Raw genomic sequence first — 19,885 nt, 5'->3', positions numbered from 1 at the left:
TCTCCAAGGCGAGCTGAACCAAACCCAGAGCAGAGCAGAGCAGAGCAGAGCAGAGCAGAGCAGAGCAGAGCACAGGAATGTGTTGCACAGTAGAGAGTTTGGAAAGTACAGAACACAGCTTCTCACAAATGGTTCTCAATGGGATGCTGCGTTCAAGTGAACTAATAACGCACAGCTGTAAAATGAAACTTTTTTTAAATTTTTATTTTATTTATTTATTTTTTAATCGTACTAGTTTAATGCAGCAACAGCTAAAAACAAGCTCGCACGTGTATAATATTCAAAAGAGTCGCTATGGGACTTTTTGAGTTTAATGTCAGTTTTGGGCTTAAACTTTGTTGTCTTGCCAATTAAAGATGACGTTGTCATTACAGCTTCGGCCTTTACATTATGTCAAATCACAGTAAACCTGACCAGCCGAGCTAACGCTAACCTTTAAAGCTTCTTTACACGAGCCCGGAACACCGCCCACTCAGAGCCCCTGTCTCACTATCACCGAGAGCTCCCAACTTTGGATATTTAGCGTTATTTTTTTATCCACCAAAACTAGCCAACGTTGATATTTGCTCCCACCGAGCTAGCTAAGTTCACGTTAGCTGGCTGCCGCCGCCGCTGCTGCTCCTGCTCCTGCTCCTGCTGCTAGCCGCCGCCGCCGCTGCCGCTGCTGCTACAGTCACTGACCAGAACAGCTGGCTGAACAACAGCGGTTTCCCTGCGCTTTTTTCCCCACAAAGCTGCGTACTCACGTGTGCACCCGTCGGCTAATGGTCGTCAAGTAAAAGCATTCCCGGTCCTCTACTTTAGTTTTTGCCGGATGCTGCTGTATCCACTACACAAGCATCAAACCAGTGCGAGTGTGCAGCTGCGCACTGAGCTCTCAAACTGTAGGGAACTTCGAAGGGCCCTAGGAGGAAACGATGTGCCCTAGCCTCTTATCTCTTAGTGGTCTACGTAGTGCTAAAGAGTTTTTCATGTCATTCTGGGAATTTTTCTCGTAGGTTGCCTTTGGTAGTCTTGTTCAATCAGTGTTTCTGTTTAAATGTGAACATACAGTACAGTGCAGTACAGATAAACCACAACACATTCATGAAGAGGAGTGAAGAAAGTGGAACATTCCATTTTGACAATTATTATTGGAAATTAAAAACTCTTTGAAAAACATTTTATGCACAGTTTATGTTGCCGTTTGCCAAAAGACTACATTATTCAAAAAAAAACAAAACAGAATGGCAATGTAAAATAACTGCTCTGGTTTGTATGACAGGTTTGATTTGAAAAGATTGCTATCCACCATACAGGATAGCTGAAAGAATATGAATCAGGTCAAATTAAAGTACTTAATTACATGCCATTAAATGGTTGTAGTCTCCCTCTGCTGTTCAAAAGTGCATTACATGGAAGTAAACCAGAGTCAGCTCATGAGGACCTGCTCCTCTCAGCCCCCAGCGCTCAGATCACCACTGGCACCACGCTGCCTTCACTGCCCGCATCTTTTGAAGCCCATCTTTCAGCCGTTGGTATTCATAACCTCATGCTCCTTCTTCCTGATGCTGCCGTCGCTTTGGATTGCTACGTCCATCACCACTGCCTTCTTCTGTTGTTTGTCAATCAGCACGATGTCAGGCCGGTTAGATGTCAGGCCGGTTAGATATCACCAGCTTGTCTGTTTTGCCATTATGAGGACATGTATTGTGAGTTCTTAAGTTTCTTTGCAGAAAATTAATGTTAATTAAGCAGCACGTTGCACCGAGACTGAGAGAAAAGCAATTGCAATACATTACACAACTTATCTACAGCGAAAGGAACAACGACACTCATTTGTGTCTTCCTGTTGTTGCCTTCCTCTAGTTGTCACAGAAGTTCAACTCTGCTGAGTATTCCACGAAACTCTGATTCATTTGATGTTTCATATGTGACATTTATTTGCAATCTCGTCTCAAACTGGACAAACTGTTGTGATTTTAAGTGCTAGTGCTGGGAGCAGTGTGTTGACATTTATAAATGTGCTATTTTTTTTTTGGTTCTCCAGACGTAAAAAGAAATTGCTTAATTTTCTCAGTAGGCAGACTCCTAACTGAGATAACTGGAAATCACAGAAAGAGGTTGAGAGAGTTCTTATTTCTTATTCAATAGATATTCACTGTATTCTCAGCATACAACAGTGGTGTTTCTCTACATACAGAATATACGGCTCAAATTGAGCATTTAGGGAGAAAAGGGGCCAAAGTGAGTTCATGCATAAAACTGAAAAAAGACTGAAAACTGCAGTGAAGAAACTTATTTGGCTTAAAGGACATGAGAGAGTTAGATGTATTTATCAGATCAGTCCACCTCAGGTAACGCAACACCTAACAACACACATTGCCAAGTACAAACCAACTCGTTTATTATCCTGGACTTATTTTTGGACAGTAGTTGTCACATGGGGGCAGTGTGACGACCACAAATTCTGCATAGCAGCAGTCTCACCTCATCTGCAAAATCTTCGGGGCTCCACTGTGCTGTATGTCGTATAGCTAAAGGTAAATATGGCATCCTAAGCACCTTATATGAGCGCTGAGGGACCTTTATGCATTATTCATGGGAGTGGGGTCACGGAGAGTTGCTTTAACAGCAATAATATTCATCATATTCTTTGGTGCAATACAAATGTTTCCATATGTGTCTGACTACTTAACATCTCCACTGTGGTGGATTAGGTCTAGTTTCCTTCAAAAGCACTTTGACCATTATCAAAGGAGAGCAGATCACTTTCACTTTGCCCTGCCTCTGATGCTCCCTGCACTGACCTCTGGATCAAACGCATTAGACGATCACCATCCGTAGGATTTTGCCTCACATTAAGCATGTTCTTTTTTTTTTTTTTTACTTTTAGCTCTGACCAGGAGTTTCAAAGTGGCTGTAGTAAATCTGCAGAGGCAAAGCAGGTGCAGACTGAAATTAAGCAGAAACAGCACAGCAAAAAAATATTAATGGCTGACTTAAATGGGCTGTGTTTTTTAGTCAAAATGTCTAATTGATGCGCATGCTAAGATAGCCACCTGGATCTGGATTCCCCCTCCAGAATTAAGCCTCTTTTAATTTCTCCTTACTGCTGACCTTCTTCCTCCTAAAGCAGCTGAGCAAACAGCTCCTTCCCGAGCACAGCTAAAACATTAAGCAGCCAAATTATGTGAACGGGTCTATACGCTTGCAAGTTTTCTAACTTTAACTTTTTACAAGACTGAGTCTCTCTGCTTTTGCAGATGATGCTACATATGACTGCTTAAACAGATTTGTCATTTCCAGATCAACTTTCTAAAATGAGCTTCTTAGCAACTGGGCACTTTGCACAGTTGGCAATCCATTAAAATCCTACAGTTTTTATATTTTCAGTTTCTTACATTAATAATCAATACATATTTGTGTATAATGACTATGGAGGAGGGTTTCTCACATCTTAGAGAGTCACCATCATCATCATCATCATCATCATCACCTAATCCCTCTCCTTTGGCTGATTACTGTATCACAAAGTAATTCAACAATCAACTCCACTTCATTTGAGCAACAAACGGCCTCTCTTTGAATAATCATTCTGTTTCCAAACTACAAAGAGGCCACATTTCTGCGAGCAAATATGCAAGTGTAGTGCAGTTACACGTGTAATCAATTACTTTTGGCTGGTGAGGCGGTCACAGTGGCCTGAGAGCAGCCGCTGTGGTCACATTAAAAACTGCATCGCCCTTTGTGACAACTGTAGATCAGTGAGCCATCAGCTCCCCCTCCGCTCTCGTCTCAGGGATTTGTAGTTTTTAGCGTAAAGAACGCCGGCGCGCGGCGGAGGCCTTTGTAGGAGTAAAACTACAGTTCCCTCAGAGCTACTCGGAGGTGTTAGTTGTCAATATGGCTGTTGTCAGACAGACAAAGCAGAGAGGCAAATAATTCGCCTCTGATTAGAAATCCTTGGAAAGGGGTCGGACAGGGCACTGTTATCAAATTGCTTTATTGTTCGGCTGCAGTAAAAGACACCGCGGGTCTTTGCTCAAGTTATAAAGTTAAATGGTTAAGTGGACGATTTGAACCGAGGTAAGTCATGTACTTAGCTCTGTACAACAGTGAAAGTGATGTTATTAATATCAAACATACGCTAGCCAGCGACAGCGGCTAACGTCAGCTAGTATCAGCGTTGGCATGGCTAGCATGTTATGCTAATCATTCCATAACCCCAGTACTATGAAATTAGCTCATGGTAAGTTGTTAGCCGTCCTCTGCGATGCCGATGAACTGTTGTCACTAGAAATTCAGCGGCGGCGGCACGACAGAAATCAGTGCGGAGTGCGGGCTGCAAACGGGCTAATTTGCCGTCACACTGGGCATTGTTCGTCTGCTGCTGAAAACATTTGCTAACGCTAGCTGTTGGGCAAAGGGCGTGAAAGCTGGCATCACCGGCGGCTCGCCCGCAGCGTTGAAATGAGCGACAGATTTGTGCTCTCGCTGCGGGGCCTGTAGTCAGCAAAACAAAAACACATGGAGGAGAAAGAGATCAGCGGTTAATTTTAGGAGCGGGACGATTTTAGAGAACCGCAGTGCCGAAGAAGAAACGAGTTGGGTGCACGGCAGCAGTATCTGATGCATGCGCCCTGTGCTCGGGTAAGAAAGCTGCTGTTTTTGGCTTGCACGATGAGAAACCTAACGTAACACACACGGTGTGGTTATCTCTGAGAGTCTCTGAGAATGTGTGCTTTTAAAGAGTTCCTGAACTTGTTTGGACTTTTATCAAGTGATCATGTCCTTTATGGCTAAAGTTTGCTCAACCATCTGCCAAGGACGGGCCATTTAAGTTGCTTTTCTATTATAATCAGATAGAAAAAAATAGGAGCAATCATAATCCCCCCCCCCCCTGTCACCTGTCCAGTCTGTGTTCTGTGACTTCCAGTGATTGAGCTATGCCAGGTTGAATCTTTGTTCCCCAGCAGGGGTTAACCTCTGCACAGTGTTCCAACCAGTTTAACCAACTTGAGCCAAAGTGAATAGTTAACCCTGTAAATACTTGACGAGTGTGGGTAATGATTCCAAATGCTTAGTTTTGTTTGCAACACACACACACACACACACACACACACACACACACACGCCTCTGTCAAAGAACACAAAATGTCTCAGACTATTGAAGTAGTAGTTAGTGCACCCATTTGCATTTTAAAGCAACTAGTCTGGCAGGAGTAGTTTGACATCCTTGCAGCTCCTCGTACCTTTTCATGTGACAGGCTTGGCAGTGTAACTGTGCTGGATGATGATTTACAGCTTTTGTAGCCATCCTTGTGAATTCTTCATGATAACTGAAGAGGCTAGCTGCTCTTCACCAGTGCTGCTAAGCTACCGTGTAGTAGAGAGATGATGCATTTAAGTGCCCATCCAAAGTGACTTTCCCCTGCATGTGTTGGCAATTATTCCTCTCTCCTTTTTTAGAGCGTGGTGTTACAGACCAGACGGGCATGTATTCACCACTGGGCGTATTAGTTTCCTCCACGATAACTTGCAAACACTGCATACACTCTCAAGTCATTTGATTTCTGTTCTCTGCCCAGCTTCGTCTAACACAGATGTAGAGAAATGCCACTGACCCCTTTTAAAGCATTTATCATATCAGCATAGGTCGGGCTGGCAGAGAAGATGGAAAATCTGCCGCAGTCTAATTCCAGTTGCATTGATTTTGAGCACAGCAAATTGCTTATGAAAAACATACAGCGTGGGTGGTGTGCAGAGCCAGAGATATATTATAGCTCTTAAAGAATGGCAGTCAGAATGTTAAGATAGCATCAGCTGTCAAGGTGACTCTGGCACTCTGCGTGTGTTGCCTGCTGGTTCCCAAAAATAGCAGATTTTTATGCTCTGCCCCTCCCTCCCTTTTCTTTCACACTTCTATCTCTCGCTCTTGTCTTCATTTTCTTATTTGCTGCCTCTTTATTCTCTTCTTGCAGTTTTTCTCCTTTTCCCACCCCTCTCTTTCTACTTTGCCCTTCTAACTCTCCCCCTAATATCTTTCTCTGCCTCCCTTTCCCATCGTTCTCATTTTTCTTCCCATCTGCAACTACGTTCCTTTTCATTCTTTCCTACTTAATCTCTCCTTTCCTCTCATCCCCTTGATCTGTCTCGTTGCTGCTCGACTTCCCTCCTTCCTTCCTTTCGCCATCTCTCTTTTTCCCTTCTAATTTCTCTCTCAGATCTGGAATATTCACTCACTTGTCTTTCCTTAACTTCCCCCTGCATTTCCTGTTTCCTTTCCCCTCCTCTTATTTCTCCTCTGTCTCACAACCTGTCTGTCTTGTCTCTCATCCAGCAGCAGGATGTCTGAGTTCAGTGAGGAGCCGCGCTTTACTATTGAGCAGATAGATCTGCTGCAGCGGCTGCGTCGCACTGGCATGACCAAGCAGGAGATCCTGCACGCGCTTGACACTCTGGACCGGCTGGACCGGGAGCATGGCGACAAGTTTGGCCGCCGCACCTCTTCCTCCTCCTCCTCCTCGTCCTCCTACGGAGTAGGTGGGGCGAACAACAACTCTGCCTCTAATACTACTACATCATTCAACAATAACAACACTGCCTCGGCAACCACCACCTCTTCTGTGTCATGCAATGGCAACAACAGTGGCGAGGGCAACACTGGTGATCACTCCGCGACTGCTGCTTCTTCCACAACCTCCAAAATATCCACCGCCACACAGACACAGTTTGCCAGCGCAGGGGGACTCTCGCCATCTCCTAGCAACAGCTACGACACCTCCCCACCTCCAGGGCCGCCGCCACCTTCTGCCATCTTGCCCTCGCCGGTCTCACTGGTGGCTCTGTCACAGAACGGCCGGGATAGCCTCGCCGCCACACCCAATGGGAAGCTGTCTCCTCCAAGGTATCCAGTCAACAGCGCAGCTGCGGCGCGAGCGTTTGGTTTTGAAGCTACAGATGAGGACCTGGACATTGACGATAAAGTGGAGGAACTGATGAGGTCAGTAGTAACGGGGGAGAAGTGAGCTCTAAAACTTTTGTTTTGGAAACTTTTCACTCGTGGCCATTTGTCAATTTTAGTTTGCTTATGGAGTGTATTTACAGTAAGTAGGTTATGGTCATATGAGACTAGATCATCTGAGATTGTGGTCATTACCTCCAGCACGGAGGTAATTTTTTTAGTGCTCGTCTGAATTATGGAAAAATGACTGGCCTAATTTTCATTAAACTTTGTGGAAGGGTGTAGCGTTGTCCAAGGAATAACCCATGTTGTTGAGGTGTCTATTCCTTTACATAATCCAGACCTATATAGTGGTTGCGCTCGCAGATTTGCATATCCTAAAAGACCGAACCATTGGTGGAGGTTTGCCCTGTCTGACTGCCAGTCTAGTCCTGGTAAAGAGACACAGCTAAAATATGTTGTCTTTCGCTGAAAAGCTCACAAGGGTGAGTAAAAGTGTCCTCAAAGGCCGATACATTGTGAATGGCTTGTGTTACAACCCGTACTTAGTTGGAGTCATGGGTTCGGTCTTCATTAGCAGTAGCGCCTGCATCAATGAGGCACGAAACTAGAGTTTATATCATGACTGATTGAAAAGCACCACCTTTATTCTTGACCTTGGAAACAGCAATTGAGAAAACAGTCACACCGCAAAGTTAATTTTCTTCTGGAGCTTTTGATCATAACGCATGATCTTCATCAGAAGTTAGAGATTGCCCACTCATGGAACTGTTGACCTCTGAGATCTGAAGCTGAAGTTTAAAGTTCAGTCTTGACCTGGGAGACGGAAGTTGAGAAAACCTTTCTGATCACAAAACCAGTGTAGCAGCTGTGCTGGAGTTTCTAATTAAAAAAAACAACTTTTGTGCTTAACAAGAAAATCTCATAGTACAGTAGGTAATCCTTGGTGGGTTCACATTTCATTATTGGGAAGGTTTCAGTTGTGCCGAAAAGTGTTTTATCCAAATTGTAATTATGCTGGTGGATTTAAAAGAAAAAAAAAGAGCTGATCATTGGTGCGTTCTAATTGGTAGACTTTAAAGTACTATTCTACTTAATTGTGGTGTTGCAGGATTTAAACTGTAGATAGAAATCTGGCTCGATCTTAACGGGCTTGTAGCCCTGCTGTGCAGTTACATGTTTTGAAGCGGTAAAGCTACAGCGAAGACCCATCTAGATAACTACAGAGCTGGCATCACAACACCTTGACAACACAGGTGCAACATGATGTGTCCTGTCTGAAGAAGGGCTTGTGCCCAGAATGATACATGGTGGCAATAAATGGCCATGGGGCCGTAATCTAGGGTGCCGACTCTATTTTATTTTATTTTTTTTGTCTGTCTCATATAATTCAGCACCTTCATCATTCCAGCACCTGAGATTCATTGTGTTTGGATGTGTGTGCTTTCACACACTTTTTTTTTTTTTTAAACTATAAGAAGAAACGGGAAAGGTGAAACGTTGGCATCGACATTTTGTTTCCAAGAGTGCTGGCTTGGCACAGCAAGGCCACATGACAGTAGTGATTAGTACATTTGTCTTGTACAGCATGTACCATATTAAGATGTACATCCTGTGAAGGAGCATTAAAATAACAGAGACAGGCATAAAGGCGTTCTTGTTGAGATTATGCCTACAGTCAACAAAGACATAAAAAAGGAAGTGTTCTGTGGCAGATGTTTGAAAAGCCTCCAGGGTTCATCATGACATTTGCTAAAAAGGAAGCAGAAAAAAAAGCTTTATAGTCGTGCCCCTCTGAAAACAGTACATGGAATCACATACAGTAACATCAAGTAGCATTAGGTTTGGAATCATGTGCTTGGTAGCTGCGTAGGCTCATTACAGTGACAGTTTCACTGCTCAAAATCTATCACAGTCCACATGTTGGCCACCTCCTCTCTTCCTCAGAGCACTTTACACATTAGCGCTTTCCTCCTGTGCCTTCCAGCTGCCCTGTATGAACAGTCAGAGTAAGAATAGACGTTTAGAGCCCAGACTCCATCCTCAGCGCTGCACTAGCTGTCCTGTTCCTCACTCACGCCGCCTCTGCATTAAATTACATGTCCTCTTTAGACAGCACAAGAACTTTAGCAGTGTTCAAAAGCCCTCATCCTCTCCGCCTGTAGGACTCTCTGCCGTCTCGCTCGGCAGGGCGGTGGGGGCGTGACACAAGGTTTCAGCTTGTCAACAATCCCATGGTGCCCCTCTGATTTTTCTCTCTTTTAAGTGCACATTTCCATCTCTGCAGGGGATCGGCCTTTGAGTTGGTATCCAACGCACCCCCCCCCAGCCCCTCCCTCCCTCCCTCCCTCCCTCCTCCTCCCTCCTTCCTCCTCCCTCCTTCCACTTCCCACTCTTCCTCAGTCTTGTACAGCAGCTTGTGCTACATTGATTCACTGGTGTCGATACAAGCAGCGTTTTTGAGCTCTAATTTTAGCAGTGCCGCAAGAGGCTGGTGTGGAGGATATTGATGCTGGATGTCAAGAGTCGTGACGCATTTTCATTTCAGAAATATGCTAACAGAGCACTTAGGACTTTGATGCGTTCTCCATTTTGACTGTGTCTGGGATACTGACTGGTTCAAAGGATTCTGTAATTGTATGGTTTCAGCACCATGTATGCTGTTAAAGTTGGGTAGGGGAAGGCACCCACCATGAAACACTTTCCAGCGTATCAGAAATAAAGTATGCATTTTGAGTATGGAGAAATGCACCAGACAGTTTAAATGTTTGACAGATGTTCACTATCTGTAACAGGATGAAGAATTATGCCAAGACAGTCGTAAGCTTGTTGGTGTGTCGGTGTGTACGTATGTGTGTGTTATTGTGTATGTATAGGGGAGGGGATTGGGCTCAAAGCCAGAAAGCTGGGTGGGTACACAGTGTGAATGCACATGTTCATTCATCACCCTCCGTTCCTGCAAGTCTGTGCATGTTTTTATTTTATTTTCTCCCTGCTGTGGACTAAGATAGTGGAAACATGTCCAGCAAATACATGTAGGGAAAAAAAAAAATCCAGATTACCTGACTGTGGCCTTTGTGCTCCTCTGAAATGCAACATTATGCGAGAGCCAAAAAAAACAAACCGACAATGCTCAGATTAAAATGTAGCCTTAGTTGTGTAGTTCTCTCCATGAATGGGTACAATACAAAAACGCTGATCTGATTATCTGACATGTGAATCAGTTACAGTATACCAAACGAAATCTGATTTAAAGGGACACGGCATGAACAAGAAAGGCTTTTGTCTGCTGGCTAAATGATGACATGGCAGCTTGCAGCACAATTGAACATGTGTAAATCAATGCAAGTAATGAAAAAATACAAGTTTGAATCCTTGCCACAAACGATATCTCTACTACATAGCTTTTTTGATAGTATGTCAGAGTTTTACCCACCTCAGTAAATGCGTTAAACATTCTGTGGCTCTCTGAATTGCTGTGAACCACGTCCTCTTGTTGTTTACTTCTGTAAAACAGCAGCTTCACTCTTCAGGTTTTCCTGCTGACATTGTATATGGTGGCATTGCCGTAGTCTGACTTGTGCTCTGTGTGTGTTTGTGTGTGCAGGAGGGACAGCAGCATGGTGAAAGAGGAGATCAAGGCATTCCTGGGGAACAGGAGGATTTCTCAGGCAGTGGTGGCACAAGTTACCGGTTAGTAGCAATGCTGACGTACTGTTGATGGCACAGTGTCGATCTGAGGTGTATAAAGTTTGGACTTAAACCGCTGCCCTCCCTTTTTCATCGACTTAAATGGGGAAACCTCATTTTATACTGTTACAATTCACACTAGTGAGCAGTGAACATACATCGACAATGGACTTATTAGGAAAGAAGGAAATTAACAATATTTGCATATTCATAGATTCTGAATTTTTTGATGAGCAAGCAGATCTATCTGTATGTCAATATTTTATGTAAATACGGGTGCTTATCAATTGTCAATACTATAGACGTTGCTCCCTGACAGTGTCTGTAAAATGTGTAAAACAGATGTACACAACGTGCACATGTTTATTTCACTTAATTAATTTTTAGAATAGAATTTGTGTGGAAGACTGTTGATTCAGTGACCATTCAAAGACTGAAATTCATAGGAAAATTATTTAATTAGATGCTGTGAGATGAGTACAAAATACTAGCATCAACCTTTGCAAGCCTACTGCACATAGATCACACCCTAATTTCCACTTCTACAAAATGTCAGGCAACTGTGGCCAGCAACAGTTCTGTGTGCACAGCAAAGACATGTGATCGGAGAGGAAGTAAATTCAGAGCTAAGGAGAGAGAAAAGACTTTCTCCCTCTAGTATTTCCTTCTGTCTCTCTTGAATTCTTCCAGTGGCTGTCTACAAATTGTACCGGAGGCTTGATGCGAAACAGTCTGTTGTAATTCGTTGTCTGGCTGCTTTCCAGGCATCAGCCAGAGCAGGATCTCCCATTGGCTACTGCAGCACGGCTCTGACCTGAGTGAGCAGAAGAAGAGAGCCTTTTACCGCTGGTACACGCTGGAGAAAACCACACCAGGTACACCCACGCTTGTCAACCCTTGCACCGCTCGCTCTCGACTGTTTCGGTCAAGTTTAAGTGTACAGCTCATCGAGGGGGGGGCCGTCGTGGTCTAAATGGAATCTGAACACTGGCGCAAAGCTTTCGGTCGACCGAATGAAGAAAAATGAACGAACTTGGATGTAAAGACGGCAGAAGAGTTAGCTTCGCAAGTGGCAGTGGGAGGCAGCTCCAAATAAAAGACGCACAGTGGGAAAACACTCCGCTGCCAGCGGTTTCCTGTCAGATGAATAGAAGTAGACAGCGTTTTGTGGTGGAATGTGGTGCAGTGAGATATGATATATGTGATTCTGCGGACTTGAACAGAAGCTTGTTGAAGTGTAAAATGAAACGGAGGCTGGTGGAGACAATGAAAGATCAAACTGTAGCTGCAGCAAGTCGTCGGAGCTCAATATCAGTGTTAACTTTGGCCACTTTTGATTTAGTTTTAGCCTTCATCTTTTGAAGCAAATGGTCTTTGGTTTAACTCAAATTGTAGCTGCCTTTGTCATGCATCTTTACATTTTAGATCCTCCAAACATTTTGAGGCGACAGCTGCCCCCACGTGTCCATGTCCGTGTGCTCAGCAGTGATACTGCAGAGTGACTCTCAAGTCATCATCCAGACTGTTGTTGGGTAACGTAGTGATGTTTCTCTAGCAAGGAAGATTTAGACGGATGGACGCTGACATTTAATTCGGGAACTTGCTCAAGCCTTCCAGTAGCCGTACAGAAGACGGCCGACTGAAATGCACAGCGCTTGATAATGTTAGCTTACCTTTTTTAGAAATGTCAAAGTGCTGCAGTTTGTCCTGTTTAATTTGAAGAGTATATGTGAGAGTTAAGCTCTAAGGCCAAACTACTGAATATGCATGACCTGCCTGCCTGTCTGATTTTCTTGATTTGTTTTAGGATTTTACCATTTAAATGTTTTTGATTTCAAGTCTCCAGTCAGGTCAAGCCTTCAGGCTCTTAAAAAAAAGTCAAATCTCAGTGCAATCAAATGTTATTCTCTCATTTTTGTAACTGAAGTTCAACTTTCAGTCTCAGTCCTGAAGCATTTAATGTGCAGAAAATGAACCTTAGGTTTGTCTCGCTCAAGTAGTTTCAGTGTTAGACTTGCTGCTGTGGAAGGAAGACGTCAAGTCAAAAGATGAATCTCTCGTCTTGCACAACATAAACAAACACTTTCACTGCAAACGGTTAACAGCAAGAGCAAGAGGCCTCATGCTAGCTTCAGATACATACACGTGTGCTGTGTCAACCTATAGCCAGGCAGCAGACATCCCACGCCTCGTCCTCTGCGGCATGTTCCTCTGTGGAGCCCTGCCAACACCGACAGCAGTGGAAACTGCTCTATGCTATTTATGGCCAGACTGAGCTCGGCCCAGCTCAGCCCAACCCTGCACACACGCCTCCATCACTGCTGCAGAGGAAACGGATGGCCCATTCATGGCGTTCTGATAACCTCCGCTGTTGCAGGGTGACCCAGTTAGGCCTTGTTCTCAGCGTCCGTGTCCGATTAGGTTATGATACGGCGCGTGAGCTCCTGACCCGAGCTCCGAGCTTTTAGGTATGATGTTGCTAGTCTTCTAGGTTTGAGTGCAAATTAAACCTTTTTGTGTGGTTTTTCCTCCCTTCTGCTGATTTGAGATGAGGCAGCGCGGTCTTTGTCAGCACTATTCAGTCGCGTTTATAATCCGAATGCATTGTGAGATTTGCAAAAGGCGACGTGCATTCTCTGCACACGTCTTCGATTCCGCGAAGGAACGGGCTTTCCAGCTTTTGTGCGCCGTGTTCACTTCCTCCGTCCAAACACTCACTGCACGTGATTACTACATTTGTTAAGACTTCTACTGGCACAGTTTGCGCTTCCAAACCACAAACACGCCCGCAGACTGTCTTTGCAGACCGTGCCTCGACACATCCCCCCTCTTCAGTTGTAACTTACCAGTGATTCTGCTGCTACCTGCCGCAGGCGCCACTCTGAACATGCGGCCAGCACCGTTACCTTTGGAGGAGATGGAGTGGAGGCAAACCCCACCCCCCATCACCACTGCCCCCGGCACCTTCCGGCTGCGTCGGGGAAGCCGCTTCACTTGGAGAAAAGAGTGCCTGGCAGTGATGGAGAGGTGAGCGGGGCAAAGAGAGAGAGAGCAGTACATAAAAAATGATGAATGGGAGCCTGCTTCGTAATTTCTGCCTTATTTCCAGATGCAGTTGGGGAAACCTCTTCAAGAAAAGAGCTGGACAATGAGTCCGACTCTGGTCTTGAAGCTCCAACATTGGCTTGATAGCAGTAACTCCTGTTTGTGTGTAGTGAAATGAGTTTTATCAGTGTGACTTTTGTGTTATTTATAGCTACTTCAACGACAACCAGTATCCAGATGAGGCCAAACGGGAGGAGATAGCAAATGCCTGCAATGCTGTTATTCAGAAACCAGGTAATCCGCAGACACCAGGAACGTTTGGAGGAGAAATGTAATGTAAACATTTAGTAATGTGGAGTGGATCAGAGCTTTATTTCCTCCTGTATACTATTCTAATATTCTGAATATTACCATGTAAATGTCTCTATCCCCACAGCATTTGTCTTTATACATTTCATGTGTCGTACATGCACACATGTAGCTGAAAACATTATTTGATTCATTGATAAGTCGATCAGCAGGAAATGAGTCTGCAGCAATTATACAATCTATTTATTGTTTAGCAAAACTGCTTCTCTAATGTATGTACTGGTGTGTTTCACTGACCAGGGCACGCTGCATCTGATGTGTCTTGGACTCGATCTGTGTCACATCTGCAGTGTGATCCGCTCTTTACGCTATTCAGTCAAGTTATTTCCTCCCAACAGATGTATTACCACCAGCAGTTATGAAACCACGCTGTTCATAAAGGCACAAATAAGAGTGGAATTCACAGCTCAAGGGAGCAGATGAATAAAAAAACAAAAAAACAACAGAGGGACCAACAACATTGTATAAAAAGATTTAAAAAAAAGACAAGAAACAAGTCTTCATCACTGTGACCTGAGTAATGCAACAAGTGACCAGACTGTCTTGTGGTGTGTTTCAGGGAAGAAGCTGTCCGACCTGGAGAGGGTCACCTCCCTGAAAGTTTACAACTGGTTTGCCAACCGTCGCAAAGAGATCAAGAGACGGGCCAACATTGGTAATGTTTGGGAGGGGCCACAAACGTCCACTGAGACTTCTTAGATTCCAATGCACTGCACATTTTAGCTCCACCCCTTTTTGCGTTGACATGACTACTTCACATTTAATAACGGCAATTTAAAAAAAGTTTTCCTTCTGCACTGAATGGCTCACCATTAATCCATCCCATCACTACAAATTAGGCTGATGATTCATCAGTCACCTGACCTCTGGCAAAGTATCCCCGTAACTGCAGCCAAATAATGCTGCTTGCATTAACCTAGATGCTAATTAGCTTCGTGAAATACAACCTCAGGACTCGGCAGAGAAGGTAACTGAGGAGATTCAGTATCATTCGGCCAAATCGTGCGCTGACGTGTTCATCAGCACCACCCAACATTTTTTGAAATGATTTTACGGCCGACTCAATATATCAATACACTCAGTGACCACTTTGTCACATGCATGTCATGTCGTATGTCATTGGGAACGAGTAGAAAATAAGAGAAACAATCTAATACAGTTATATAGCACTTAATGTAGCTTAATGAACTTAACACAGTTCAGTACAACACCACCACTAAGACCTCAGTGATAGAATAAAAAAAAGAAAGCGCTCTGTAGTGTGTAATGAGGGATATTTTCAGTGATCCATCATAAATCTAATAATCCATCCTCTTCCTCCAAGAAGCCACAATCCTGGAGAGTCATGGAATAGACGTCCAGAGTCCAGGGGGACACTCCAACAGCGACGATATCGATGGAAATGACTTCTCAGAACAGGTAGAGTGATCCAGGACCTCCTGAACCAGACTCCTGTTCCAGACAGCACTGCAAACGGCTCGTCTGATAAAAGAGGAGGAGGTCACTTCTCCTTGTGTTACAGCTCCATGCCTTCATTGTGTATTGTAGACTGCGTCTGATTTTTCTTTATTCATTCTCTGTTTTTCCTTTTTTGTGTTTACGGCTCAGCCTCTTGCTAACCATCCACAGCCATTTCTTAGCAAAGTGCACATTTTGGTTTTGGACAGCACTCATACTGCGATCATTAGTAAAAATGGGACCATGCACTTCTTCTTTTTTTTTTTTTTCTTTAATTCCAGCGAAACAATGCATCAGTTGACTTTACTAATTAGTTTCCCTCTCTGTGGTAAAAGTTGACAATTGGAGTCAGCAGCTTATGCTGTTTGCTCGGAGCTGAACCCCGTGGCCTTACTTGAAAATTACTGTTCACAAAAAAGACAAATTCCGAGAATATTTGAACCGCTGTCTTCCTTCAGATCCATCTCCAAATATGGAGAGCACATAATGATTGTTTAAAAAACAAAAAAAAACGTTTGTCATGGAACGTTACTCAAGGCACAAATGAACAAAAAGCAGGACCCTACGGATGGTTGTGTTGTTTAAATCCTTCAGCTGTCCTTTTTACTGCACAAGACGCAGATCTTCCTGTCGAGGCTTTTTTTTTTTTTTTTTTTTTTAAAGCAGCTGTCTGTAGAAAGTGTTTTACTTGCAGTAGATGGCGGTCGGCACACTCCAGCGCGGAAGCTGAGCAGCGCGCTGCTGTACACGGGGACAGCAGAAAAAAAATCAATATCCGTTTAAGTGCACGTTCTATTTAGAACATTCTCCCCGGTTTACCTCGCTGTCCGACGGCCCTTTCTGTCGGGGAACTGATACTGAGATTAATCTCCTCAAAGCCGCCAGACTTCAGGGACGAAAAGCAGTCACTTCACCCTGCAGAACACTAGATTTGCCCGCGTAGCCGCTGTGGCTCGCTGGTCTGCTGCTTCCTCGATTGGTGTGCTTGTTTGCGTTATTGTGTGATCCAGAATAACTTGTTAAAACTCCGCTGTGCTGCCGGCTAGAGAGCACAGACGGATATAATGGTCTCAGGTCTGATGTGAGAACATTCCACATATTGTCATGTAGTAGAGGTTATACACCGACTGGATAAGTGCCTCACGTGACCCCACCAGTCAGCCGCTCCTGTTAATGAGTAACGAACACGAGCTGTTCAGTAATTCAGAATACTTTGAATTGTTCTTCTGATTTAAAAAAAAAAAAAAAAAAAAATGGTACCATTTGTTTTTTTCCCTTCAGGCATGTGACCTGCCCTACTTTGACAAAAGACCTCTCAGCAGACCTTATGGCCTTTACCGACTGGAACCCACCTCGCCAACACAGGTACACACACACACACACACACACACACACACACACACACACACACACAGAGGCATGCCGGTGTGTTTACCGCAGCGCCGCATATTTATTTGAAGCGAAACGGGATCTGATTTTCTTTGGCCGGGGTCACATTTTCTCCGAGAATCTATTCAGGTTATACTGCCGCACAGTTCTGTGCCTGCGGTTGCTTGCAGGACCGGTTCTCCAGCCAACGGGGGGAAGTCACAGTCAAATCAGACGGAGGTCAAAAGAGGTCCCTTCATCACAATTCCACTCTGATTGCTCGTCTTTAAATCGCCCTCAGAATACAGTAATCACTTAGAAGTTGATTTGATCGTCGACGTCATTGCTCATCTAGTTTCTGCCGTCCGCGACCTCAGCTTGAAGTGTCTTAACCACACAAACAGCAGATGTTGGCTGGTTGTGGCTGGTTAGGATAACGAATGTAGCATCAGGAGGAATAACTTATTATACTATGATATGGAGTTTTAAGAGTAGATTTCTTTGCACTGTGAGTTTTCCTTTGTCGAGAGTTACAAAGTTGAGCTTACAGCCAGGTGCCGTTTCATCCCTCGACCTTGTCCCCCCCCCCCCCCCCTCTCAGGATGACAGCGCGGCGCACAGCGAGCATCAGGACCCCATCTCTCTGGCCGTGGAGATGGCTGCCGTCAACCACACCATCCTGGCCCTGTCCAGAACCGGAGGGGTTCCCAATGACATCAAGACGGAGTCCCTGGAGGACGAATGAGCGGCCGAGGGGCTGGGATGGAGGAAGCAGATGAGAGAATCAAGGGGGGGAGGGGGAGGGGGAGGGAAAGGAGGAGTTTAAAAGATGGGAAACGAGGGGGACCAAAATAGTACTACTCAGTAAACCTTTCTGAATTTGTCCCTTAACCAGCCCCCCCCTGCTAACTGTTCTTCTCTTGGCTTCCCTTCTCCCACCAATTCCATGTAGTAATTGTAACTGTAACAGTAATTACCCCCCCACCCCCACCCCCATCCCCACCCAATATATTGACACAGCTGGCGGAAATGGGTCCCTGTACGTCCTCTGGTCTCTGTGGAAACGTTCCATGGAAAGGAAAAAAAAGAAAAAAGAAAAGGAGTACCCCAGGGCTTTAACCCTCTAAACGACGGTCCTCGTCTGGGACTGTGTCTCCCAGGAACTCCCCTCTTTTCCCTGAATACACTCTCTCCTCACAGGATACCTCGCCTCTTCCTTACTCCCCCGTCCTCCCCTCTCCAGCCTGGTCGTCTGAGCCGATCCTCAGTCTATCTCACCTCAGCGTCAACCTCAGAAAAATAACGTATACTGTATATATAATATATATGGTTCTCAGTCACACTCACCTCATGGTGCGTTACCTACCTACCTACCTACCTACCGACATACCCCTCAAAATCAACCCTCTTCATTGTGCAATTCATTGGATGAGCAGCCTCCCAGCCACTGTGTGGGGGACAGATGGGTGGTGAGTGTCCCTCTCTCCCTCTGTGGCAGCGAGGTGGTCAGAAAGGATGACATCCAGTCTGTCCTCTGCTCTCCACGGTTAATCATTCCTCGGTGGCTTCTTGTTTCGCCACGGTAGACCTGCTGTTGGATGAAAACCCTCTGAAAGCCGGCTAAAAAGGAAGTAGCCTTAATTTCATATCGACAACCACACCTTTTACTTTTGGCAGTATACAGCAGGTTTTCTTCCTTGCACCAAGGAACACCAAGAAACTTTTTAGCACACGGAAAAAAAACAAAAAGCCTGAATGAATGAATGAAGGTTTCTATCCGACAGCAGCAGTTTTAGTTCTTCCACCTGCAGTTTTCAGCCCAAACGGCGACTGGACATACACAATCATATTGCCTCGGTGTTTAGCTTCCCAGTGACACTAGTAATTACTCAAGGCTATGAGAATCAACGTGGGGGTCAATGTGATAATCAAGCAAATGTAAGCTATCTAATAAGGGGACTTGTGTTTTTGTTTTAAATGTCATCCTCCAAAGGAAGAGATGCCAAAGGAAAAGATGCTCGGAGCAAAAAGCTAAGAAGCTAAGCTAAAGGCTGATCTGGAAACGGTGTTTACGTTGATCCAAAGCAATTTCTACTAACTCCTTTTGGCGTGCGTAGGTCGTTTGTCGCGCTCGGTGAAGCCTCGTGTGTGGGCTTCACACTACAGCAGGCCTGTGTCAGTAAAACTAGGTATTATTAGTCAAACATATAATGATAAAAAGCTACCCTTAAGCTACTTACTACTCGTTCTGTGACGCTGCCTCTTTATAATAGCCTAAAGAATGTGCTTTCAGAAGATTTCTTTTTAATATCAGTGGAATGAAATTTGACTGAACCCACGCTGGAAACGGTTTAGAATATCAGAAAAAGACCGTCTGAGGTGATGTTTGCTTTTATTTGAATCTATATAGCCTCAAAGGTTAAAGCACCGCTTTGAAGGGAAAGACGTTTAAAGTGGTGATATTATGAAATAGTTTTCCTTTCTTTCATTTTTTTTGTCTTGCCCCAGGTAGAACTTTTCCAAAACCATCTTTGACTGAGGATCATCATAATGTCATAAGCAGAGACAAAGTGCTCTGTTGTTTTTTTTTAAAAGGGATGGGTCCTATTTCTAGGGGCGTCATTGTATTAGTGCTTTTTCAGTCTCAGACTGATCTCTTAAAATTTGGCCTTAGGGCGAGGAAGCTAGAATAAGAGTTTGAATTTCTGGGGAAATTTTTAAAACATTTTTGCAAAGAATTAGACTAAAAGATTGACACCACCTTTATGGCTGTACACTGAATATAAAGCTAGGCCCAGGAGACATGGCTGGAAGCTTAGGGGTACAGCTGGCCTCCTGTCCAAAGGTAAAACATCTGCCTACTAGCGCCTCTGATGAACCATGATAGTTCACTTTTTTTAAAGCCATAAAAAAAACGTTGTCATTAAAAATGACAAGTTGTGGTTTTACAAAATGGTTACGTGCAAAAGCACAGTGACCTCCTGTGCCAATTTTATACTGTTCCACAAA

The 19,885-nt window shown here is 44.4% G+C and overlaps 1 protein-coding gene across 3 annotated transcripts; it reads left to right on the top strand.

The window, feature by feature from the left end:
• The first annotated feature begins 3,899 nt into the window (after window positions 1-3,899).
• On the top strand, window positions 3,900-17,642 carry LOC139217849 (homeobox-containing protein 1-like). Of its 3 annotated transcripts, none has more exons than XM_070849322.1 (10): window positions 3,900-4,068; window positions 6,326-6,985; window positions 10,554-10,639; window positions 11,401-11,511; window positions 13,510-13,663; window positions 13,893-13,975; window positions 14,610-14,705; window positions 15,375-15,469; window positions 16,790-16,873; window positions 17,478-17,642. In XM_070849322.1, exons 2-10 carry the CDS (start codon window positions 6,330-6,332, stop codon window positions 17,619-17,621), a joined length of 1,509 nt encoding a protein of 502 aa, XP_070705423.1. In that variant the 5' UTR covers window positions 3,900-4,068; window positions 6,326-6,329; the 3' UTR covers window positions 17,622-17,642. The 3 variants fall into 3 exon arrangements, with proteins under 3 accessions (XP_070705423.1, XP_070705424.1, XP_070705422.1); XM_070849323.1 differs by having other exon boundaries at window positions 6,323-6,985; window positions 15,378-15,469; XM_070849321.1 differs by having other exon boundaries at window positions 6,323-6,985.
• The last annotated feature ends 2,243 nt before the right edge of the window (window positions 17,643-19,885 follow it).

Source organism: Pempheris klunzingeri, chromosome 18 (genome assembly GCF_042242105.1).
Source record: "Pempheris klunzingeri isolate RE-2024b chromosome 18, fPemKlu1.hap1, whole genome shotgun sequence".
Taxonomy (NCBI): domain Eukaryota; kingdom Metazoa; phylum Chordata; class Actinopteri; order Acropomatiformes; family Pempheridae; genus Pempheris; species Pempheris klunzingeri.
The sequence above is the reverse complement of the archived record's forward strand: the minus strand, read 5'-3'. Positions and strand labels throughout refer to the sequence as shown.

Bases quoted from the DNA above. Each gene is read 5' to 3' on its own strand.
- LOC139217849 (XM_070849322.1), top strand. From the start codon at position 6,330: ATGTCTGAGTTCAGTGAGGAGCCGCGCTTTACTATTGAGCAGATAGAT. The intron at 6,986-10,553 runs GTCAGTAGTAAC...TTGTGTGTGCAG, and splicing joins AAAGTGGAGGAACTGATGAG to GAGGGACAGCAGCATGGTGA. The intron at 13,976-14,609 runs GTAATCCGCAGA...GGTGTGTTTCAG, and splicing joins TGCTGTTATTCAGAAACCAG to GGAAGAAGCTGTCCGACCTG.